Source organism: Malus domestica, chromosome 09, assembly GCF_042453785.1.
Source record: "Malus domestica chromosome 09, GDT2T_hap1".
Taxonomy (NCBI): Eukaryota; Viridiplantae; Streptophyta; class Magnoliopsida; order Rosales; family Rosaceae; genus Malus; species Malus domestica.
The window spans coordinates 15,823,698-15,849,677 of NC_091669.1; the positions used below are offsets into that span (position 1 = coordinate 15,823,698).

The 25,980-nt window shown below is 37.5% G+C and overlaps 2 protein-coding genes, 1 long non-coding RNA gene and 1 pseudogene across 4 annotated transcripts; 2 read left to right on the forward strand and 2 right to left on the reverse strand.

The window, feature by feature from the left end:
* Positions 1-2,048: 2,048 nt before the first annotated feature.
* On the reverse strand, positions 2,049-5,273 carry LOC139187794 (uncharacterized). The gene is made up of 5 exons (XM_070804389.1): positions 5,244-5,273; positions 5,125-5,136; positions 4,812-4,828; positions 2,493-3,044; positions 2,049-2,409 (listed from the first exon to the last, which is right to left on the reverse strand). The coding sequence occupies exons 1-5, from the start codon at positions 5,271-5,273 to the stop codon at positions 2,049-2,051; spliced, it is 972 nt and encodes a 323-aa protein (XP_070660490.1).
* A 1,228-nt stretch (positions 5,274-6,501) lies between these two features.
* LOC103453591 (threonine synthase 2, chloroplastic-like) lies at positions 6,502-8,296 on the forward strand (annotated as a pseudogene).
* A 7,833-nt stretch (positions 8,297-16,129) lies between these two features.
* On the reverse strand, positions 16,130-18,008 carry LOC139188081 (uncharacterized). Its single transcript, XR_011571242.1, has 2 exons — positions 17,787-18,008; positions 16,130-16,792 (listed from the first exon to the last, which is right to left on the reverse strand). It is a non-coding gene; the product is annotated as an uncharacterized lncRNA (long non-coding RNA).
* Positions 18,009-19,360: 1,352 nt separating this feature from the next.
* On the forward strand, positions 19,361-24,939 carry LOC103453592 (aminopeptidase M1-like). Of its 2 annotated transcripts, none has more exons than XM_008393142.4 (19): positions 19,361-19,785; positions 19,868-20,013; positions 20,186-20,288; positions 20,431-20,617; positions 20,694-20,787; positions 20,860-21,013; positions 21,124-21,228; positions 21,332-21,448; positions 21,844-21,957; positions 22,361-22,543; positions 22,611-22,917; positions 23,050-23,171; positions 23,264-23,361; positions 23,618-23,795; positions 23,884-23,998; positions 24,103-24,170; positions 24,260-24,337; positions 24,456-24,533; positions 24,648-24,939. In XM_008393142.4, exons 1-19 carry the CDS (start codon positions 19,558-19,560, stop codon positions 24,828-24,830), a joined length of 2,658 nt encoding a protein of 885 aa, XP_008391364.1. In that variant the 5' UTR covers positions 19,361-19,557; the 3' UTR covers positions 24,831-24,939. The 2 variants fall into 2 exon arrangements, with proteins under 2 accessions (XP_008391364.1, XP_008391366.1); XM_008393144.4 differs by having other exon boundaries at positions 19,433-19,785; positions 22,409-22,543.
* Positions 24,940-25,980: the final 1,041 nt, after the last annotated feature.

Sequence of the window (25,980 nt, forward strand, 5' to 3'; positions counted from 1 at the left end):
TTCAAGATCATGAGTAGGATAATTTCTTTCATGATTCTTCAACTGTCGAGAAGCATAGGCGATCACCTTATTATGTTGCATTAAAACACATCCCAAACCATTCAAGGAAGCATCACTGTAAATCTCAAAATTACCGCTATCAAGTACCAATACTGGAGCATGAGTGAGGCAATATTTCAATTGCTGGAAACTCCGCTCACAATTCTCATCCCACTCGAACTTAACATCCTTCCTGGTCAACTTCGTTAACGACAAAGCAATCATAGAAAAATCCTGAACAAACCGTCGATAATAACCTGCTAAACCAAGAAAACTTTGTACTTCAGTGACGGTTCGAGGTTGTTCCCAATTCTCCACTGCTGCTATCTTTTGAGGATCTACTTGAATTCCTTGTGCCGATACAACATGCCCCAAAAATGCCACTTCAGTCAACCAAAACTGACATTTACTGAACTTGGCATACAACTGATGTTCCCTCAATTTCTTTAATACCAAGTTAAGATGTCGAATATGATCTGCTTTAGATTTACAGTATACCAGAATATCATCAATAAAAAAAACAAATTTATCAAGTTATTGCTGGAATACCTCGTTCATTAGCCTCATGAAAGCTGCAGGCGCATTAGTCAACCCAAATGGCATCACCAGAAATTCATAATGTCCGTAACGGGTTCTGAAAGTCGTCTTAGGTACATCTTCATCTTTAATCTTCAACTGATAATAACCAGATCTTAAATCAATCTTAGAGAATACACACGCACTTTTCAGTTGATCAAACAAATCATCGATACGAGGCAATGGATAATGGTTTTTAATCGTTACCCGGTTCAATTGCTTATAATCAATGCATAATCTCAGAGTTCCATCTTTCTTTCTCACAAATAATACTGGAGCTCCCCAAGGTGACGAACTAGGTTGAATGAAACCTTTATCAAGTAATTCTTGTAACTGAATTTTCAATTCTCTCAACTCAGCTGGAGCCATTCTATATGGAGTTAAAGATATAGGGTCTGTACCTGTAAGCAAATCGATAGAGAATTCCACATCTCTGTCTGGAGGCAATCCCGGCAAATCATCAGGAAATACATCAGGATAATGCCTGACCACACCAACTTCTTCCACACTGCTAGGAACAACATCATTTAACACCACATGTGCTAAATATCCTTGGCAACCTTTCGATAATAACTTCCTTGCTCTTATGGTAGAAATAATGCCATGTCTCACCCCACTTCTTTCACCCACAAAAGTAACCTCGGGTAGTCCAGGGCGATAAAAAGTAACTGATTTCTCATAACAATCAATATGGGCACGATGATAATGCAACCAATCTGCTCTGAGAATCACATCAAAATCCACAATATCTAATGGAATAAGATTAGCTAGCATAACTACGCCCTCTACCATCACTGGACACCCAAGATACACATTATCAACGTAACACTTATCTTCTCTAGGCATGGCAAACTCTAAATCAAATCTTAAAGGTGAAGGGTGAGGTTGAGTCATTTGAGCAAACGTATGAGAAATCATAGAATGCGTAGCACCACAATCAATCAAAACTCTAGCAAAATGATCAAGAACATTTAACGTACCATGATCAAATATGGATGGTTCTGAGCATCTTGCAGTGAGATGTGATTAACACGTCCCTGAGCTTGCTGTCGTCCACCACGACCTCTGTTGCCTTGATTACCTCGCCCCTGAGGAGTACGTCCCTGGCCTGACTGATTAGACTACCTAAATGATCCTACACCACTAGCAGCAACCTCTCCCTGACGGGGCTGACTTCCCTGATGCCACTGAGATCCACCAGCTGGCATGGAAAAATAAGAAAAATAACCCCCAAGGTCTTGGGAATACCCCGTCTGAGAATAAGGATCTTGGGGATACTGATATGGTCCGGAAGCATAAGGAGCAGCATCACCCTGGTAGTGGTAAGCACCACCACGACCCGACTGGCCATAACTGCCTGGTCCAAAGTTTTGCTGAATCGGCGCTGGAGGTGGCATAGTGGTCTGCTAAGGTCTCTGTTGACCCTGGGGACATTAAGAAGCCCGATGTCCCATTTGTCCACAAGTATAACAAGCACCACCACCTCTCATGCACTCACCATAATGACGAAAATTACAACGGCGGCACCACGGAGCACCAGAACCACCAGCACCACCGGAATCCCTCTGCCTCTGAAATCTGGGTCCACCAGAAAATCTTCCACCACCTCTCATCGGGCCAGTAATACTATATCCTCCACTGGAAGAACTCGAACTTACTCCACTTTTCTTAAAATTCTGCATCTTACGAGGTCCCGGAATGGGGATACCCTTACCTTTATCATCTTTCTTCTGACCATCATTCTTGTCCTCGTCATCCTCACTGTCACTAGGAAGATTGTCGGAGTCCTCCATCCTAACCAAAATCTCGAAAACTCATGATAATCAGCGCAGGGAAGTGCACTGGTAAAAGTCCGCCATTTTCTCTTAGTTCCCAACTTGAAACGTCGAAGCATCTTTACCTGATTACCAGTTGTATCAGGGTCATAATGAGACAAATCAGTAAACTTCCTGTAGTATTCATGCGCTGACATATTGCTTTGCTTCAATCGAGTAAACTCCTGTTTCTTGCGATCAATGTACTCTGGAGGGACAAATCTTTTCTTGAAATTCTCTTTAAATACTTCACAATCAGCTGCCATTTCTGGGGACATAAACTGAGTTTGATTCCTCCACCAACCTGCCGGCTCTCGTCCCAAAAACCAGGTAGTGGTCTCAACCCACCTATTAGCAGGAAAGTTCCCCTGACTTTGCATCACCTGAAACGTCTTCTCAATATGGTCTAGCCATTTCTCTGCCCCCTCGTGACCCTCATTACCCATAAAACGATCCAATTTCAAATTGTACATAGTCTCCAAGGGTGTCCTCTGAGGAGGGGGAGGAGGACGAATTGCATTCTGAAAAGCCTGGGCCATTGCTTCCCCTAACTGAGTGATATCAGGGAAATTAGGTTCAGAAGTACGGCGGGATTCCCTACGAGGCGGCATAATTCTGACAGAAAACATCAAAAGATCATTAGAGCATTAACAATTATACAGGACTGCAACCTAGGCTCTGATACCAAACTGACACACCCCGATCCTAGAATCAAGGCGTGCTGGCCGTCACGTGAGCGTGACGTAGCCAAAAGTGCGATACGGAAGCAAGATATAATAGAAATATGAAGGAATTTAAACCATCCACTAGCAGCAATAACCTACTAGCATAAAAGAGTGAGTTATAAAGTAAAACACACGAATTCAGAGCGTAGGTACTAGGTGCAGTCAAGTAGGACCATAATTAAAAGTACAACACCCGCAGGTGAGTCCTACATGCAGAACGTCTGTCAGAACGCCGAAAAAGACCTCATGAGCCACCAACTGCTAACTAGAACCTGGAGGGGCGCAAAACAAAGATGAGTGGGTCAGTAAAACCAAAGATTTTCCAAAAACATTTCATTTAAAACATTTCTAACCCCTCACCGTAAAACCTGTATACTTTCCCATAATTTATTATAAAAACATAAATATATATATCATCAAAACTCAGCCCACAATCTTTCAACGCTTTTCAGAAAGAATATGCCATGCCATGCCAAAATATAATATGAATGCATCGATATAAATCAGGTGAAATAATAAATCAACCGGAGACCCTACAGTGGTCCTGTACGGCTGATTCTCTAGCTCAATATCCCATGCAGCCGGAGTCACCACAGTGACCTATACGGCTCTACTCTGCACGTCACTCGGAACTACGTAAGGTAGTCTGTACGATGAAAGGTGTTAGAATACGCTCTAGTACTTCTCTCATCAATCATCGGCGCGCATAACTAAGGTCACCCACTAGTCGGAATCACATCTAGCGATCTATACGACTAGCATGTCGGAACCCTCACATGGTCTGTACGACATTCACCTACTTGGATCCAAGGCGAGCGTGCGGTGTGGTGAATAATATAAGCACTAACACCTAGGGTGCAGGTTATGAGCTTTCAATGCAATTCACATAAAATAAATCGTATGAATAATGTAAAACTCACTTATGCGTCCACAGCGTCAATTCATATATATATATGCATCAATTATCAATTCAAATATCTCATCGATTGCATGCATGGCATTTTAAAACATATTTTCATATAAATGCATTTTCTGGGAAAAACAGTAGTATATAGGTAATACGAAAACAAAACTGCCCACTCACTGGTAAGTCGATGGGTCGTAATCCCCGTGACGTCCCTGGATGCGCTCGTCTTCGGGATAGGTGTCACCTATATGCGAAACAACTATAAAAACGTTAATTAAAACACATAACCAACAATTCGAAATAACTTCTCATACGGTGCTCAATTTGGGTATGTGAATATACCACAGTGGCCTACTCGACGTCACGGACGTCGACAATTTTTTAGAAAAATTTTTGGGTTTGCCATGCACCCCCATGCGCCGTGGGTGGCACGGGCCTACGCACCCCCCACGCGCCCTTTTTCTTCCCCGCGTCGCCGGACTGAGTTTTCCGGTGACCGAAAAACTGGGAACTTTTTAAAACCCTTGTTCTCATTCGTTTCTCAACCGTTTTCTTCGAATTTTATATCAATTTGAAGCCCTTAACATGTAGAATCACAATGGACTAGTTTCAAGGTCTAAAATCCACTAGATTTTACCTAAGGGAGCACGATAATCCGGCCAATTTTGAAAGACTCCGTTCTCAGTCCTCCGACGTCCAAATGTTACCAACGAAGTACCCCGAAGCTCGTGAGGATGTCCTTAAGCTCACTGTGAGCTTGAAATTCCCTGAAATGTAAGATTTCACATGTGCATGAACAGTGCACATTTTCGGGGTTAGGGTTTCACGACTACTCCGAGGGTTTCACTTCCTAAAACTAGTACCATTCAACTCAGAACATCAAAAAGATGAAGAATCTTACCTTATTTGCTTCGATCCGCGAAGTTTTGAAGGTTTTTGTTCTTGTCCGTACTATTTCGAGAGTGAAAGAGAGAATGAACGGAGAAGAGAGAGAGAGGCACGGGGAAAAGGGAAGGAAAGGTGGTCCTGTGCGTGTGTGTGGTCCAACCAAAACCATACATACCAATTTTAATCCCTAACCACACAAAATACAATCCAAATTAATCCAACTTAAATTATTTTCTCCAAAAGTTTAAGGATGAATATTTAGTCCAAAAATATATATATGTCACACACACGTACCTTAATACCCGTCAAGGGTAATTCCGTCATTTCACGTTCCCGATATAAAAATTTCGGGATGGGCTGTGACACGAATACATAGACAGTCTAACACAAAGATTAGATGCAGCCATAAAGTAAACGAAAAGATACTATGCTGTTGGAATATGGGTTGTTTCTGCTACTTCACTTTGTGAGACTACTGAATTGGTTTACAAGTGCTTATATATGTATATTATTGAAGTACGGAATCTAACTTGATTGTTAATGCTTGTTTGCTACGTCTCAACGTCATGTGTCGATTCTGGACGTATCTTAAGGTCGGGGCATGACAACACCTTTTCTCATATGTCAAATTTGACAGCAAAAATTTCATGTCTATCCATGTAGGATTAAGGCATCAGTTGAAGTTTCTCCATCTTTCAAATTGAGTGACATTCTACTTGAGATTTGACTTAAGAGCTTTTTATAAAATAAAAAAAAATTATTTAAATGGTACTTTCCTTTTGGGTGAAATTCAAATTATACTTTCTAATTTAAGGAGTATGATAAACATTGCTATGAAATTCAAATCATAAGGAGTATGATAACATTTATATTAACATTTCTGTAAAATGTAGTTAAATTTTTTTCTTTCTTTTAAACCTTCCCCATTTAAAACGATAATCTCCCAAGTTCCAAGTCCCGAGTCCTGACCATGGTCTAAAATATCCATAATATCCCGATATTTCCATCGAAATTTCCGTGTTTTTGGACTACCGATATTTCTGATATCATTGATATTTTAGACCTTGCTAAGTCACTCATGTATCTTACCATGCAGTGTATAAAGTGTAAAATATTGTACTAATTCATTACATAGAAATGATTATGGTGTGTTTAAACTTCTTTCATTAATTACTACATATTTTCTACACTCACAATGTTTGCCAGCTCGCTATATAATCAACTTAAATCAATTATATTTATCATGCAATGCATTTCCTTTCAATTTTTTGTGATAAACTAATAGATAATTGACTAAATAAACATTCTGCAAAGTTTCAATAAAAATTTCCAAGTTTTTCTTACAATTTCCGTGGTTTTTATTCAATTTTTATCGATATCGATAACATCCCGATATTTCCATTGAAATTTCCATATTTTTAGACTACCAATATTTTCGACATCATCGATATTTTATACTTGGTCCTGACCCAGTTATATAATACAAACCAATCAGCCACCGAAGCCCCCACTTCCCCTTCCACACACACTCTCTCTCTCACATTCTCCGACGATGGCATCTTCCTCTCTCTTCCAATCTCCCCCTCTCTCCCTCAAACCCCAAAACCCCGCTTCCCACCACGCTCCAACCAAACCCCAATTCGCCACCACCATCAAATGCGTCTCCACCTCCACCCCTCCTCCCTACTCCTCCTCCGACCACCCTCACCACAACATTCGCGACGAGGCTCGCCGCCACAACACCACCCACTCCCACCACTTCTCCGCCCGTTACGTTCCCTTCAACGCCCACCCATCTTCCGCCGCCGCCGCCGAGTCCTACTCCCTCGACGAGATCGTCTACCGATCCAACTCCGGCGGCCTGCTCGACGTCCAGCACGATATGGCCGCCCTCAAAAACTACGACGGAAAGTACTGGCGAGACCTCTTCGACTCCCGCGTCGGCAAGACCACCTGGCCCTACGGCTCCGGCGTCTGGAGTAAGAAGGAGTGGGTCCTACCCGAGATCGACAGCGACGACATTGTCTCCGCATTTGAAGGTAACTCCAATCTCTTCTGGGCTGAGCGTTATGGCAAACAGATTCTGGCCATGAACGATTTGTGGGTCAAACACTGTGGGATCAGCCACACTGGAAGTTTTAAGGACTTGGGTATGACTGTTTTGGTCAGCCAAGTGAACCGGCTGAGGAAAATGAACCGCCCAGTGGTCGGCGTGGGCTGTGCCTCCACTGGAGACACATCCGCTGCCTTATCAGCCTACTGCGCCGCAGCTGGGATACCCTCGATTGTGTTTCTACCAGCGAATCGAATATCTCTGGCTCAGCTGGTTCAGCCCATTGCCAATGGGGCCTTTGTGCTGAGCATTGATACTGATTTCGATGGGTGTATGCAGTTGATTCGAGAAGTCACAGCGGAGCTGCCGATTTATTTGGCTAATTCTTTGAACAGTTTGAGATTAGAGGGTCAGAAAACCGCTGCAATTGAGATTTTGCAGCAGTTTGATTGGGAAGTGCCGGATTGGGTCATAGTTCCAGGGGGAAATTTGGGTAACATATATGCTTTCTACAAAGGATTTCATATGTGCAAAGAGTTGGGACTGGTCGATAGGATTCCTAGGCTCGTTTGTGCCCAAGCTGCAAATGCGAACCCGCTGTACTTGCATTACAAGTCAGGGTGGGATCAAGAGTTCAAGCCCGTGAAGGCGAACACTACGTTTGCATCCGCAATTCAAATAGGCGATCCTGTTTCGATAGACAGAGCCGTGTATGCGCTGAAGAAGTCGAATGGGATTGTGGAGGAAGCCACTGAGCAGGAGTTGATGGATGCCATGTCTCAAGCAGACTCCACTGGCATGTTCATATGCCCTCACACTGGTGTGGCATTGGCGGCATTGATTAAGCTTCGGAACCAAGGGATCATAGGCACTAACGACCGGACTGTGGTGGTGAGCACGGCTCACGGGCTGAAATTCACGCAGTCGAAGATTGATTATCATTCAAATGATATCAAGGATTTGGCTTGCAAGTATGCTAACCCGCCGGTGCAAGTGAAGGCGGATTTTGGGTCCGTGATGGATGTTTTGAAGAAGTACTTGTTGAGCAAGGCACCGAAGAATTAGTTGCTGAGTGTGATCTGCTCAAGTAATCATGTAGTCTTATGTTATTGTTATTTGGTTACTAGGAATTGGTTGAGTCTGTGTGTTCACTTTTTTGGTTCGGTTCCTCAATGGTTATAGGTTGAGCAACTATTTTGGCTTGTTTGTAGAACTCAGGGGAACAATTCTGAGGCAGCATCGCCAATTTTTGTATGAGTTAATTATCATTCGAATTCCATCATAGTTTTCTTCATGGTGAGTTTCTTTCTGCCCCCTTGAGATTGTTTCTCTAGAAAACATTTATATGCTCATAACTTGGGCTGGTTTTCTGTTTAGGTTTCCGTTTGGTACCCAAACCGAAAACCAGTTACCGAAAATCGAAACCGAATAACTTGGGAATAAGAAACAAAAACCAAAACCAAACCAAAATTTTAGATTTACCGAGAATTGGTAAAACCGAAATAAAAACCGTTTTTGATCGGTTTGGTAAACTGAAATTACATTCTTCTATGGATTCAACGGAGGATTCGATGATGAAAATGCAGATTCGACAGAGAATTGCAAGAGGAATCGACGGAATTTTGCCCAGAATTGTAGGGGAACTTGACAGAGGAGAACTGAAGAAATCCCGGGTAGGATTCACCTTAAATTGCTTCAGAAACACTTCTCTTTTTAAACTACTTAGAACCCAGATGATTAGAAATTTAGAATTAGTAAAATTATATCAGACCTCCGTCGAATCCAAAGTAAAGTACGAGTGACCGGGAAAGTATAGGATTAATAATGAGGGTATTAAAGGGCAAGTAGGAGTGGCTGGAATTGAAGAAAAAATGAGAGAAAATCAATCAAAGTAGTTTGAACATGTGAACCAATGATCTACAGATGCTTCAGTTAGAAAATACAACTATGAGACGGAAGTTCAAGGCAAAATGGTACATGAAGACTTAGGAAGTCTTGGAAAAAGACTTTAAAAAAAATGTGGAGTACTTAAAATTAATAGAAGATTTGGCACAAAATCAAGCACAATGACACTCTACGATTCATACAGTCGACCACACTTAGTAGGATATGACTTGGTGGTTGTTATTATACAATTATATCAAACCGCAACCAATTTTAAAATGCCCAAATCGAAACCCTTAAATCAATTCCTAAGTCTCCAAATTGAAAACCCTAATTCAATTTCAAAATACTTAATTTTTCCATAAAAAAGAAACACGAAATTATTCCGAGTTAGAGTGAAAATTCTTACCTTCAAGCTTGTACGACGAGAATGGCCGTTGCAGATGGCCATTGATGGTGGGAATGCTTGGAGAAGTTGCAGAGAAGAAGCTTGTATGACGTCAGAGTGGTGTGGCGTGGCATGGTGTAGTCAGAGAAGTTGCGAACTGAGTTGAGAGCACTGTTCTAAAAATCTTTGGTTATCGTCGCCTAAGCTCCACCTAAGCACTAGGCGGCTAGCCACTGTTCCGACTAATACCTAGGCGTTTGAAAATTAAGAAAGGGCGTCCAGACTTACTGAGACGCTCGCCTAGACCACCTAAGCACCCATCTAACCCGTCCAAATCCGCCTAGGTCCGACTCACTTAGACAGGAAATAGATATCCTTCATTTTGTATTTAATTTTTTTCAAAAAATTGTAAGAAATTTGTTACATACTTAAATGAACACATATTATATCATTGTTTCTCATGTTTTCATTATGTTTCAATACTTCATAATATATATGTCATTCTATTTTGTAGTTTATAATGAAAATATATATATATATATATATATATTAAGTATAAACATACACTTATTTACATGAAATATAATATATTTACTTAAATCTCTAGACCCCGTCTGGCCGTCTAGGCATTAGATCCCAACCCGCCGTCCGACTAGCGCCTAACATCTTTTAGAACATTGATCGGAGAGAGGGAGAGAGGGAGAGAGGGTGTCAAAGTCAATAGAGGGGAAGTGAAAGTAACACTGTGAAAGAGTGAAGACCTAAGAAAGAGAGTTGATTTTAAACGGAGGAGGGTGAACAAAAAATAATTCCATTAATAAATAAACAAACAAACATTTGTTTGTTGTGTTTGGTTTTACTAAACAAACCGTTTATGCAAACTAAATAACATAGTGAAAGTTCGGTAAGTTTCGGTTATTGAACTATTCGAGATATCGAGTCGGGTTCGATATGATTTGAGTCGGGTTCGATTTTTTTGGATAGCTTTTTCAGTTTACTCATAAGTGCTTTTCCAAAAGAAGATTATATTTTTCTGCCAAATAAAAAGTATTTTTAATTGTTAGAAAACGCTTTTACTTCTTCGGAAGTGATCACAAACAAGCCTAAGGTTCTACTTGTACTTTTGTGTTAATAGGTGAAATTTTCTTTGTGTTTTAATCTTGGATACTTTGGATGCGGCCTCTAATCTTTAACATTCTTTGATTAAAATCTTAATAATATTCAAAGTTTGATCAAGATCCCTTGACTTTATACACCTCATTATATTACTATTAATATTTATAGTTTTATAGTTTTGACATTAATTGTTTGATATTTTATGAGATTTATAATCCTATAAGTTTAAAATCCCTCATTATAATACTATTAAAAATGGTTACAATAAAAAAATTTAAACACTTTGATTGAATAAATGGATAAAAACTATGTAAAAATAATAAATAGCAAAATAATGTGTCCATAGTGTTAAAAAAATTGGTACATTTTACAAACAAATTGGTACATTTCACATATAACAAAGTGGTACATTAATAAAGAAGAATGGGTACATTAGAAATAAATTAGGGTACAAATAAAAGATTAAAAATTATGAATACAAATGAATTTTTAAAAATATAGGCGCTAAAAGAAATTAATACATGGGTACACAATAAAACTAAAAAGAAAATACTACAAATTTAAAAAAAAAATGTTGCAAATTAAAAGTGGGTACAAACTAAAAATATAAATATATGATACAAAGTTTAGGCATAAAACATAAATATACCATATGTAATTTTTCTATCATTGATTAAATATCACGTGACAGTATACACATGGGTACAAACACAAATAAAACTTTAAAAAATATGGGCACAACAAGAAACTAATATATGGGTACAAATTAAAAATGAAAAGAAAATTGGTACAAATTAAAAAATATTTGCAAATTAAAAATAGGTACAAACTAAAAATAAAAATATATGATAAAAAATTTAGCCATAAATATAAATATACTAATTGTAACATTTTTATCATTAAAGGAATATATTTAAAAATACAAATATTTAATTATTCAAATAATTAATGATGTTATTAATACCCAAAGACCATGATCAAAAATTGAAAATGAATAAGATTTTAATCAATGGAGCAACAAAAAGAAGGATGTGAACCTAATTTTCCCTTTAATCTTCAACTCGTTACTTTAATTACAAACCTTGAAGAGATTCATGCATGTTTTCTCCCAAGGAATATTTTAGATGGTCCAAGTTTTCAATTCCCAATTCACTCTTTTAAATTCTTTTTCTATTTTTATTTATTTTGAAAAAAACCTCACTTCGACTTCTTTATATATTATTTTCCATAATCTTTTAATTCACCCATCCAACGACATGTTCGCAAGCAACATGTGGAACACGGTCAAGTACTTTAAGTAATTTCAATTATCCAATCAATTGTAATATTACATTTTATAAACCGAATCGTGTTCATGTCTAGTGTTCTAAAAATTGACCTAGGAGGCCGCTAGACGCTGGGCGGCGGAGCCCCAACTCAATTTGGACCAAAAAGTTCACTTAAGGTGGGGAGTCAAGGCTGCTGCAAATCCCAAAATTCACTGCAACTCTCGCAACAAATTTGCAACTTCCAATGTCGTACATACAAATTAAGAGAGAGAGAGAGAGAGAGAGACTACTTGACATTCCAATCCGTTGCGGCGTGAGTTGCAGATTTAGTTTGAGTTTATGAAAGGGCTTATGAAGAAGAAGAAACGAAAGGGTTTAATGGGAATGGTATTTTCACTTTCCAATGGGTCAAAATGTGGTTTTGATCTCGGCTCCACCTTGGGGAACGTGAGAGAGGTGGAGTGGAACCTAGTTTTTAATTTTGAAACCACCCACTGCATGGTCTTTTTATCTTTTAAAAAGTTGGGGATATAAATAAATACTAGCATTTCTACACGCGCATACACGTGTGCAAAAGGCCTTCTATTTATCATGGGCGCTGGACTCCCTTAAATTTTTTAAGGGTTTTTGAACATTAGTCCTTGCAAAAGATTAAAATTTTAAAAAAACATGGTGCTATATTACATATTAAATTTAATCCCTTGAAGTGTACTTTTATCAAAATTTATATTCATTTTTTGTTATTTGATGTGTATTTTTATTTAATCTCTCCACATTAAATTTTAATTTTATTAATATGCACATATGTAGTTCTTTAATTATAAATGAGAAAATATTAAAAGAAATTTGTGATACAAAAATATATAAATACATAAGTGTACAGAAATGACTATGGCGAAATATATAAAATTGACTTTTTTATACCGAAATATTTGTACCTACATGATTGTACCGAAATATATTATTGACTTTTTATACCAAAATATTTGTACCTACATGATTGTACCGAAATATATTATAATGAACCTAAATGTATGCACCGAAATGTATTATATTGGATTAACGTACCTAAATGTCAATACCAAAATGTATGTACTAAAATGTATGTACCAAAATATAGTATATTGAATTAATGTACCTAAAAGTCAATACTCAAATGTGTATACCAAAATGTACATACCAAAATGCATTATATGAATTAATGTACCTATATGTTTGTATATACCGAAATATTCAAATGTATTAATGTACCTAAATGAAGAACATACAAAATTGTTATCGGAATATATATTATAAAAAAATTAGTTGTCTAAATGTAAACATTAAAATATATTATGATGTATGAAATGAAAATTAAATTTAAATGTAATTTATACATTAAAATAGGAATAAAAAGATAAATAAAACATCAAAATATAACTAATAAATGAGATAATTAATGTACTAGGGGCTAAAATTGGATTTTAATCTTACACAAGGTTATAATCTAAAACTCATATTTTTTAAGGATTAAAATGAAGTTTTCTATTTTTTAAATATGTTTGATAAATGTGGAAACAACATAACGTTAGTGTTTAATAGCATGACGTAGGTCATATTTCTTCAAGATGTCACGTGCCTCCTCAATTTTTGGAGGAAGAGATATTATATCGCCTAGCGTGTTGTGATTAAAAAAAGACATTTCACATGCGCATGAGTGCATGTAAGAAGGTTATTACTTTATAATATGAACAGTTCAGATTATAAAACAGAGTGGATGAAGTGGCCCGATTGTTGCCAAACCTTATGATCACATCCTTCATTTAACTTACACTGGTTTGTGAGTTTGGATCAGACCCACGACCTTTCCTTCTCTCCTGCCATTGTACAGTCAAGTCTAAACCCTAGCTTAATACAGTAGGATGGGGTATCGACGGACAATAATAAGTGAAAATAGAAAAACAAAACAAAATGATCTACTACAAATATGTTCGATAAATGTGTAAATGACATAACATTAATGTTTAATCATACGACGTAGGTCACGTTTCTTCAAGATGTCATGACCAAATTTTGGACGTACATACAAAAACATAAAGTTTACTTGTAACGTAATGGTTCCATTAACAAATCATGGTATGTTTTAACGGTTTAGTCTCATTAATCACGGTCCTTTTTATGTCCACTTACTACTATTTTCTCAATTTTTGTTCTTGCATACTATGCTATCTTTGCCAACTAATGTGAATTTAAACTAACCTAATAAATAGATTAATTCAAGCCAAATTTACTAGCAAGTGCATGAATCAGTTGTAGGGGAAATATGTAAATACGAGATCAAATCCACCGGAGTTGATTTAACAATTTAATCCTATAACAATTACTTAACGAATTGAAACAAAGATTGGGTTTGTATCGAAGAATAATTAAAATTAACAATAATTAAACAGAAATATGATTGAGAACAAATGTAAGAAAACACAAACGCTTTGATTCCACCACTAATTGTCATACCCTAGTATTCAATTGTCAACTCATGAATTATCAAATTAATGATAACAACTTCCGCACATATGTCTATGATCAGGTACACATGCCAATAATTTCCCAAATAGATATGAATTTTACCGTGATCAAGCTTAAACTCAACTAGTCCTACAGTATCCATATCCATGGTCCGGTATACACATACATGTAGAAATCCAATTAAGCAAAGTGAGAAATAGATTAACCACTTATCAACTTGGTCACGTCAAAAAAATAGCTAATTTTCTAGGAAGCCACACAAACAAATATTCATCTATGGTCGGATCAAAATATAAGTTCATGGTTCTCATTCACAAAGCATCGATAGAATCCAATTCATGGACAAAAATAAATTCATATGCAAATAATTTCAATATCAAAATCCTGGGCTATGTTCAAGCACAAAGAATTAAATATCAAAATTGCAATTCCACTAGTGAATGAAAACCAATCATCAATCTAAAATTCACGAATTAAACAATCAAATAACTAGAGTAATCATAATTAGGGCTTCCTCTTAGCCTTAGCTAAGAGTTTAGAACCCCATGAATGAAGAATTCATAGTAGTTCTATAGAATATATGCATAAAATAAAACTGAATAAGAGAAACCAAATTGCTGTTACTCTGCCGCTGCCTTGTTCCATGCCAGAAGAAGAAGAATCCTCCCCACCTCTGCTCTCAACTGCTTTTATATCCATTCTACCTGACTCTAACTTGTAGGCATTCAAATCTCCCAATAAAATAGGAGACTTTTACTTAAATATCCCATATTTGCCTCAATTAAAAATCCATATCGCTTAACATGATCTCCTTCCCTGATTACCTGTAAATTGCACCCACCAAATTGAATTAGAGACATCAATTCGTAGGACCCAAAAATCTCTTATTTCCTGGTATCTTGCTAATTTGCATTTTCCACCGCCAAAACCCAATCTGATCATTGAATAAGATTACTGTTTGGGTTAAAACTTGAACTTTGGGCTTAAAAGGAGGGTTAGCCCAAAAGGAGATCCAGAAGGAAGGAAGACGAAGCCCAGCCGAAGCCCAAAAGAAGAAAGAAGCCATTTTCCCGACTAAGTGCAGATCACTTAAGCCACTTGCTCACCTACCTAGAGATCAAGTGGTGTAGACTAGCCAGCTAATCATCCCAAAAGTACTTTATAATGGCAGTACAAGTAAAAACCTAATGAGTCACTAGCCTTCAGCTGCATTCGGGCAAGATTAATGCTGCAGGCAACTAAGCCAAATTGTCTATAAAAAGAGAAAGAGAAATTAGAGATAGGGACACTCAAACAAACAAACAACTACACAAACTCTGCTCAAGCCAGATTTGCATACGAAGCTGTAGTCAGCACCAAGCCTTCATCATTTTCGGGATCAACCTTCACCAAAAAACCTTTGTAAAAGCTCTGCTACCCTGTCTAAATCTTGTTGTAGTATCGATTCCCTTCTGTAAACTCATCCCCCAATCTCCCATTCTAGCACTCAAATCCTTTGTAAATCACAAAGAGAGGAAGTTGCAAGATGATCAGCCTTGCCCGACCCTCTTTGTTTTGTCTTTTCATTCATAAATCTAGTAATGTGTTGTATACTTCCATCTGCATCCAAGTTATTTCTGGCAAATTTATGATTAAAAGACTTCTAAGTTCTAACCTTTCGGGCATACAAGATTGATCAATTAAAAGTCCTTAGTCTCAAGGCATAAAACAAGAACTTTATGTGGACTTAACCCATCCATGACAATCCTTGATAACAAGAAGTCCGAAGTTACTTGGGGTGCAAGTAATCAGCCTATTTCTCAGTTTTACTTCTGTTATATTATGATTGCCATAGAACGCTTGAGTATAGAATTAAATTAACTCTAATGGGAAGCCTCAAGGGCTATACCTAAGGCCCTACAAAGGCACCTATCTGGGTTCATTCTGTTCTTCGGGCATGGGCGATTAGAGGATAACAGTTGTGATATGTCTGCAACAATGAAACAACCAATATATATTCGAGTACTTAGTTAGTTTTTGATTGGAAGCCTCAATGCCTACACCTAAGGCCCTACAAAGGCACCTTTCATAGCTAACTTGGTCCCTCGGGCATATATAACATATGTTTTACATCTGTCATGCTAAAGATGGCAGTGGCACGCCTGAACACCTAAAGTTAATTTTGATTATGAGCCTCAAGGCCTACACCTAAGGCCCCACAAAGGTATTTTTCAGAATTAACTCTATCCTTTTCTTACAGCCCGCCAATATGCAGAAGCCTGACGGATAATATCAACCGGTGCCAACCTCTCGGGAAGCTGTGTGCTCACTGGCCAGGAAACGTCCCCATCGGAAATTCCTCCAGACGAACAATTACTATATTCATCTTCTTACCCGACTCGTCGACTCTAATTTGATCAAGAAAAACAATTTGTCGTTCTTCAGTCGATGTCACACCTTCAATGGAAAAGCAGTCTACCTGTCGTACCATCTACTCGCAAGATCACCGACTGAAATTAGTTGTACAAGTGTGATTTAGCTATCTGGCTTCTTGTTACTATCTTTGCCTTTTAAGTGCCTCGTGCTTTTCCTCTTCTTTCCTTCTCAATGCTAAGAATCTCAAAGGATATGTCCAAGAAGATAGGCCCCACTGCCAAACAAAACCAAAAGTTAACATCCAATTTACCAAAAGTAAGTTTGATATGACACGAAAATATATTAACTTCTTAGCACTTTACTAGCATTGTCTTAATATTTCACCCTTGACAATATTGCATCCACATCCCAAATTATTAAAGAATTAAGCAAAACACTCTAATTAGCTCGAAAAGGACACACTATAGCACTAACAAATATGAGTTTAAGAGTAATAAATGTAATAACTATGCGTCTATCACCAACCAAACAGCCTAAAAAGTTTGTGACTCATTGCACATCTGCAAAACATTTTCCTTCACTTACAAAGTGGCAAGAAGAAGGGTGGTAAACCACATGACAATAAAGAAGAAATATGACTACCTCTTGAAGCCAATTTACACAACAAAAAAGGCCACCTACGTCGAATGACCTGAGAGAGGGAAAATATCAACTACAAAAACAAACAGAAAAGAGAGGGGGAGGGAAAAATGTAAGAACAGCTTTGAAACCAACACACAGCCCGCACACAGAGAGAGCTCTTAGGACATAAACCTTAACATTTTACCTGCAAGCCCACTGTCTAAGATAACAACACCAAATCATTGTATCCCTTCAGAAATATAACACGATGCTTCACCTTGACCCAGTGACCAATGATGTTGGGCAATAACACATATATATTAGAGAAAACAATACAATAGGTTATAGAGAATATGAAGGTAAAATATACGGTGGTTGTATATTGAAATCAACCATTACAACCCCTCTGGGTCTAAATCATTGAAGAAGAAATATCTACAGTAGTTTGGAAGCATGAAACTCCATGCAAAAAAGTAGATTAACGTGGGTCAACTACATCTTCATGGTGCCAAGAAAACAACCACAATGGTATTGCTATTCATAGGAATATTGAACACCCTTTGTACAATATACGAACAGTTAAGGATTGATTCAGTCAATTTTGAAGCAAAAGAAAAAACCTTTGTACAAATAAGCATTATTAATACCTTGTGAAATCGCAATGTGATTTTGACACTGTAAAACTCTAAAACGTTGAGCGAATGAATGAATGTGCACTTCTGTATCCCAATCCTCTCCAAGATAGAAAAGGATAATTATCCATTGTAGGAGCGATTGGGAGAACCAAAACAAAAATCAAAAGGAGTTATTAACTTATGAATTAAGAATTAAACTTAAAATTAAAAAAAAAAAATCCAAAACCATTCCTCTTTATAACTGTTCCGCTCTGTTCGCAAAGCCAGAGACGTACAGGAAATACTGATGTGGGTGGGACGTTAGGGGAAAAAGCAATGCTATGCGTGCGAGGAAGAAACGTGGAGGTTTGAATCCCACGTTCAATTTTTTCTTTTTTTTTTTCTCTTGTATTTATTATATATTTTACTTTTTATGTTTTATTTTACAAAAGCACCCATACGAATTATGATCTTGATTTCTCTCTCTTACGATATTTTTTTTTTGTTTCAAGGGCTTTTGTGTCCAATTATTTTTGGTGAAGTCTTGAGACACCAAAACTGTCACATCCCAGCCCGGACCCCCATCACATCCTGACCTCTACTACGCCGTAACACGATATTGTCCGCTTTGTGCCACGACCACGCCCTCATGATTTTATTTCTGGGAACTCATACGAGAACTTCCCAGTGGGTCATCCATCATGGGATTGCTCTCGCGCGAACTCGCTTAACTTCAGAGTTCCGATGGAACCCAAAACCAATGAGCTCTCAAAAAGCCTCGTGCTAGGTAGAGATGGGAATATATATATAAGGCTTACAGGATCCACTCTCCTGAGCGATGTGGGATATTACAAAAACTCACTTCTCACATTCTAATACTAGATATTAGAGATTAGAGATATATCTATATAAATGTTATATGAATTATTTAAATAAAGGCTTTTTTTCCTTAAGAGTATCATATTATATACATAAAATAAGTAATTATATAGTCATATAATATATAATAAATTTAAATCCGCCTAGTCCGCCTAGGCGCCTAAAGGTTAGGTTTCAGCTCACCGCTAGACTAGGGTCTAGTGTTTTTTAGAACCATGTGTCACATTGAAAAATTTCTCCTTCGCAAGATCTAAACTAGCATCTCTACTAATTAATAAAACATTCATTGTCAATCAAAACTTTATGAAAGTACCAGTTTAATTCTCTAATTAAAACAGAACATGAATAAGAAATATAGGGCAGAAATGTAATTTCACACAACCAAATTTTGCTTTTTTTTTTTCAAAGTTTCACATACATGTAATCCTAACATATCTCTAATTTAAAATAATAAAAAATTAAAAAATTAAAAAAAAAACATTTCCCACTCCCACATTCTCTATCACTCTCTTCCTCTCTCCTTCTATTTCAAAAACAAAAATAAAAAATTTCTCACACACTTTGTGTGTACCCATATGCTAGTTAACTATTAAAAAAATGCTTTATTACTCCGATGATATTTAAACTTAAAACCTCTTTTATCTGTCTTTAAAGGGGAAGTAAAATTAAACTAACGTCTTCCAAACTTAAGAAACTTTGAGAAGAAAAATATTACCATAAGAGTTAGTTGATATACCGAAACTATTCTCTATTGAAGAAGGCAATAATGTCCATCACTTTGGCCCATTCATGTCAAGGAGTTGACTAAAAGCACATAAAAGAATAACAACCACAGGAACAGGAACATCACAAAGAACGAAGCATCAGCAGGTACTACTATCATTACCGGCTGGATTCAAGACACTTCACTTCCCTAGGCACTGAGATGGAGCAGAAGCAAAGCATACAAGGATTCAAGGGCCACTCAAGGTTGCCAAATTTTGCAATTCCGAAACGCTACGATCTTCATCTCAAGCTTGATCTCTCGTCAGCATGCGCCTTCTCCGGCGTTGTGGAGATTCACGTTAGCATAGTCGAGGAGACCAAGTTTCTTATCTTGAACGCTCTTGAACTTGATGTTCATGAAGTCTTGTTCACCAGCTCTCATGGCCAAGTAACTAATTCTTGATCGACAATGATTTGATTTTATTGGATTTTCGTTTTGTTGGGTTTTTTAGTATCTTCTTCATTTGCAGCTTTACCGCCCGTGTGATGTTGTTTTGGACGGTGATGATGAATCTCTTGTTTTGGTGTTTGATCAAGCACTTGGTGTTGGTGAAGGAGTTTTGGGGATTGAGTTTTCTGCAGTCCTTAACGCGCACTTGAAAGGGTTCTATAAATGGTAAGAAAATTTAAATCAGTTGTAGATAACTTATAAGTTGCTGCAGGCTGCAGCTATGGAATATAGTTTATATATATTTCCGATACACAATAAGGTGATTTCTGGCTTTTGAGAAGAACTTTTCATTGTCACCAAACAATGATATTAATGAAGAATCTGACTCTTTTCCCAGCACTTATATGGATGGAGGAGAGAAGAAGAATATGGCAGTTACTCAATTCGAACCTGTGGATGCACGGCGGTGCTTTCCATGTTGGGACGAACCTGCCCTCAAGGTACGCATATTCGACAAGTTCCCATAATTGTTGAAATATTATGGATGTAACCTCTACGTTCGCTACTTAAAAATTCCATGATTAAACAGTCATATATAAATTTGCTTAAATCCGGAAACTCTTCTTTATTGTTTTGAGTCAGGCCACCTTCAAGATAGCAGTAGATGTACCGCCGGAGCTGACAGCTTTGTCCAATATGCCAATTATCAATGAGAAGCTTGATGCAAATGTTAAGACTGTTTATTTTGAGGAGTCTCCTATCATGTCAACTTATTTAGTGGCTGTTGTTGTTGGCGTGTTCGATTATATTGAAGACACAACATCCGACGGTATGCAAATAGGTGAAGACTTTGTTCAATTATGGAACAGAATTCGTTTTAGAGATTACTTAAATTTCGTCTGCAGGGGTACTGGTTCGTGCATATTGCCCTGTTGGGAAGAGTGACAAAGGGGAGTTTGCTCTTAATGTCGCTGTTAAGACGCTCGATCTTTTCTCCAAGTAAGTTTTGTATTATTTTTTCTGTTTTTCTGTTGTGCTAATTTTATTTAACCTAGTGATCGTTACATCTAGATACTTTTCAACGCCGTACCCTCTCCCCAAACTCGATATGGTTGCAGTTCCTGAATTTTCTGGTGGGGCAATGGAGAATTATGGTTTGATCACATACCGTGAAAATGAACTGCTTTACGATCCTTTGCATTCCACAACAGCAAGGAAGCAGACAGTAAGTCTAATTTCTAGTTCTGCTTTAAGCTTTGTCTCACTTTTGCAGTTGTAAAATGCTCCTCTGAAAAGTCTGATGAAATATCTATAACCCTTTTCTTATTCTGTTAGATGGCAATTGTTGTAGCGCACGAAGTAGCACATCAGTGGTTTGGCAACCTGGTGACGATGGAATGGTGGTCCGATTTGTGGCTTAATGAGGGTTTTGCAACATGGGTAATTTCCGGTCATTCAGCTCTCTATACCTTTCCAACATGATGGCATTACACCAGAGATAATTATCTGATTTTTGTGTGCCTGTTTGATCTTATATTTCCAGGTAAGTTATATGGCCACAGATATTTTATTTCCCGAGTGGAAAATATGGGCTCAATTTCTTCAACAAACTACTGGCGGCCTAGTTAAGGATGCACTGGAGCAGTCACATCCAATTCAGGTAAACATCATTTGATACTATTGCTCAGGTGAAAACTGCTTAATCAGAGATATGGCGGTCATTAAAAGTAAGAACCGCCATAAAAAGCTTTCTCCTGTATCATCTGTAGCATCAACCAAAGACCAGTGTTGACATCCAAAGTATAAACAATAATATGGTTAGAGTTTCTGAAAAAATGCACTGGACTCCGTCAAGTGAAGTTATTGATAAACATGTGTGTCAATGTATATGGAGAAGGAGGAACCAAGGAAGTCAAGGAGCAATGACATATTATAGTTTCACCTTGATGATCATCAAAGTGTCAATATCCATTTTAACAATTCACATGGGGTGTGGTGGTTTGGATGTAAAGTGCTCTATGCAGTATATTTATCTGCTGGTTGGCATAATTTCAGGTGGAAATAGACCATGCTCGCTCAATTCTTGAAGTCTTTGATGATATCAGCTATAAAAAGGGATCAGCTGTTATTCGAATGCTGCAGGGTTATCTTGGGGATGACATATTGCAGGTACAAAACTGATGTAGTGAAATTACCTTTCATACCGTACCCCAAATTTTCATAGTGAATACTGTATGTGGAAGTACTCTTCTTAATCTTATCACCAAATGGACTGCTTGAAATTAGGCTTTGCAATCCTAGACAGTTTTCTGCAATGTCATGCGCAATCCAAATCCCAGTACCAACCAATTTTGTTCCCTCAGGACAATATAAACATATGAAAACTGCAATAGATAGTGCTTTGAACAAAAAGGACTTAAGGGCAAAGATGGGAAAGATGGGAAATGGAGTAGTTCTTGTTATGAAGACATTCTAGTTTGTAGTTCATTGTCATTTTCCTCTATGTAATCAGCGAAATTTGTTAACATATTTCAGTTTGTTTATTTACTCTGTGGCTCCATTATCCAATCAGAAATCGTTAAGTTCCTACATTAAAAGATTTTCTGGCAAAAATGCGAAGACAGAAGATTTATGGAGTGTTCTTTCGGAGGAATCTGGTGTCAAAGTCAGTGAAATGATGGATGGTTGGACAAAGGAAAAAGGATATCCTGTTATCTCCGTAAAAGCCAAAGAGCATATTTTGGAATTTGAGCAGGTACTATTAATACTCAACGCCAAAATCATATTATCTGCCGAAATCTAATGAAGTTTTTGTTTTGCAGACACAGTTTTTGTCATCCGGTTCGCATGGTGATGGGAAATGGATTGTTCCAATAACTTTTTCACTTGGTTCGTATGAGAGGCGCAGGAATTTCCTTTTGGAAACAAAGTCCAGAGAAGTGAACATATCAGATCTTGTTAATTCATCTGATAATGATTTAAAGGATAAAGAGAAATATGATGAACAACTGTGGGTCAAGGTTAACATCGAGCAGAGCGGTTTCTATAGGGTCAATTACGAAGATAAGCTTGCAGCTCGGCTTAGGAAGGCTATTGAGCATAATAGCTTAGAAGCAACTGACAAATTCGGTGTGTTCCATTTGTCACTTTTCAGATTGTTTTTATTCTGTGGCTTCGTTTTTCAGATTGTTTACTTGATTTTGGGCCATTGTAAACCACTCATGAGTCGACGATATATAACTCCCAAGTCTCATATTTCAGGCATTCTGGATGATGCATATGCTCTTTGTGAAACTTGTGAACAATCACTTTCATCTTTGCTTTCCTTGATGGATGCATACAGAAAAGAAGAAGAGTATATTGTCGTAACAAAATTGATAGATGTAAGCACATAAACTTTTGTCTTGGTGAATATCAGTAGCACCACCAACTATTTATCGTAGCGTTACCATTGGCGTTGTATATGCAACTGCAGGTTTGTTATAATGTCATTAATATTTCAAGTGAGGCCATCCCAGATTTGGCAAATGAGTTGAAAAAGTTCTTCATTAGTCTCCTCCTGTTTCCAGCAGAGTAAGAACACGCATTATTAGTATGAGTATACATTTTTTTCCTTTTAACTTATTGAATGAGTTGGTACTTTGGCCTGCAATTGTGATTCCGATGCCAATGAAATTGGTTTCTCTCTTCTTTCCTTTCCTAAAATGAACATTGTATCTCGTCGTGATGTTTTGCAGTCTCCTCCCGATCATGCACAAATACTTGATTTAGGATTGACAAACAAGAGTTTAACGCTAACATACTTATATTTTTGAATGTATTCATACAGAAAACTTGGTTGGGAATCAGTACCAGGAGAGAATCACTTCGGTGCACTTCTGAGAGCAGAAATCTTGCAAGCTTTGGTTACATTTGGCCATGATAAAACTCAAAAAGATGCATTAGACCGATTTCAGACATTGTTGAACGATAGAAACACTCCGCTTCTTTCAGCTGATACAAGAGGGGTAATAAATCTTTCCGTGTGTATGACTTCCTCATCCTTATTAGGCATTTTCAAAGCAAACAGGCAGAAGTCTGAACACTGTCCTGCAGGCTGCTTACATTGCCGTGATGAGAAATGCTAGCAGCTCCAATAGAGAAGGTTTTGAGTCCCTATTAAATTTTTACAGAGAAGCGAATACAGTGCAAGAGAAGGAAAGGATTCTACGTAAGATTGAAATGCGTTGCATTTTCTGGCATTCTTCTATTTTCCATCTCTTGTCTAAGCGAAAGTAACTTGGAATTTTTCCTTTACAATTTAATCCTGTACAGGGTTTTTGGCGTCTTCTCCAGACCCAGATACAATTCTGGAGGTTCTGAACTTTTTCTTATCCGAAGAGGTATTTATTCGCAGTACTAAATTGTGTTCTGCAGCAGCTGCACTTCCATTGCCAGTTTATATGTACTTCATCTCAAATATTATTTTCAGGTTCGAGATCAAGACATTATATATGGACTTTTTGGTATAAGCTCAGAATGCCGCGAAACAGCGTGGAGGTGGTTAAAGGTACGGGTTTCATTAATTCCTGGAAACACGATTTAGATAAACATGGAATCGGTATAATTGGCATTGTGAAAGTCACATGGAATTGGAGAGTTTTAACATTTTTGGGTTATGAATGCAGGAGAATTGGGACCTGATCCTGACCAAATACGGCGCTGGGATGCTGCTCACCCATTTCGTAAAAGACATTGTGACACCGGTAAGTAGAATGATTTCTGTCCTTAGACTGGTAGGCAATTGTGCCTTGTAGAACACGGTACAATTGCTGCTTCTGATGACCGCTTTGTGTTACTTATAAAATCTTCGTTGGCAGCTTTGCAGCAACGAAAAAGCTGATGAGGTTGAAGAATTTTTCGCTAGCCGGGCGCATCCTGCAATTTCCATGACTTTGGAGCAAAGCATTGCGCAAGTCCGAATCAAGGCGAGGTGGGTAGAACACATGAGGCAAGAGCAATCCCTTGAAGGGCAAGTCAGAGAACTAGCAGGCAAGAAATGATTGTTTGTCACTTGTGTAATTTGCATCTTAAAGATGACAATTGGAAACGTTCCTTCTGATCGTATATTGGTACTTGTTTAACCATAATATATACTGCTTGAGAATTTAATTGCCTCTAAATATGCCAACTCGTTAGCAACCACTATTCTAAAAATTCTCGCCTAGCCCTATTTGGGCCCTGCCTATGCGCTAGGCGATTAAGCCTTAGACATTTGAAAATTAAGAAATGACGTCTAAACCTGCATAGGCGCCCACCTACCCCGTCTAAACCAACCTTGCCTAGGTCATGACTCTCTTAAACAGAAACAATAACTTTCATTTTGCATTTTATTTTTCTTAATAAATTATAAGAGACTTGTGAAATACTTAGATGAACACTCATCATATGCTTGCTCCCCATGTTTTCAATATGTTCTAATACTTTATAATCTATATATCATTCTGTTTTGTAATTTATTTATTCTAATGCAATTATGTATTTGTTTTAACTATATGTTGACATTTATTTTATGTTTATATAGTAAATTTAATTACCATTAAAAAAAAACCCACCTAGGCCCCATTTAGATGCCTAGGCACTAGGTCTCTATCCGCCGCCCGATTAGCGCCTAACATCTTTTAGAATCTTGTTAGCAACTGGCACTCCAGTCTAGTGATATTTCTTTCTACTTGTAAGTGGAAAATCTCAAGTTTGATTATCAAGAATGATTTATTTGATACCTAATTATAATTGACTCATTTCGTGGCTTAGCCCAAATTTTCACCTCAAATATCATTGTATAGAAAAAATGTCAACTTGGTATGTAATGCCTTGAACAGGTTCCTCTTTTTTGGGTCAAGACTAAGATATTGCAATCAAACCAAAAAACAAAAGATTTTGTTGTTGAATTTCTAAGTTTCTTTCGCTTGCAGCTTACTAATTTTATATAATTATATATACATATAAATATAATATACATACGTATGTACATATGGATGCAACTTGCAATGCATGCATTAGTTGACCAATGTTCTCTAGAACAAAATATGTGTCTAATTTCGGTGGTATTTTTTCTTGCTTTAAAAACCACAATTTGCATTGTTTCTTCTTTACAAAGCAAGATAATTATATTGAAAATTTGGAAATAGATGACTTATAGCCTCCCTCCCT

What these genes read in the sequence shown, in the direction of transcription:
- LOC139187794 (XM_070804389.1), bottom strand. Translation starts at nt 5,273, where the DNA reads ATGACGGAATTACCCTTGACGGGTATTAAG. An exon ending in AAGATGCTTCGACGTTTCAA is followed by an intron (nt 2,410 to 2,492) that starts GTTGGGAACTAA and finishes GATTTTGGTTAG; the next exon opens with GATGGAGGACTCCGACAATC.
- LOC103453592 (XM_008393142.4), top strand. Translation starts at nt 19,558, where the DNA reads ATGGAGCAGAAGCAAAGCATACAAGGATTCAAGGGCCACTCAAGGTTG. An exon ending in CTCCTCCTGTTTCCAGCAGA is followed by an intron (nt 23,362 to 23,617) that starts GTAAGAACACGC and finishes GTATTCATACAG; the next exon opens with AAAACTTGGTTGGGAATCAG. An exon ending in CAGCGTGGAGGTGGTTAAAG is followed by an intron (nt 24,338 to 24,455) that starts GTACGGGTTTCA and finishes TTATGAATGCAG; the next exon opens with GAGAATTGGGACCTGATCCT.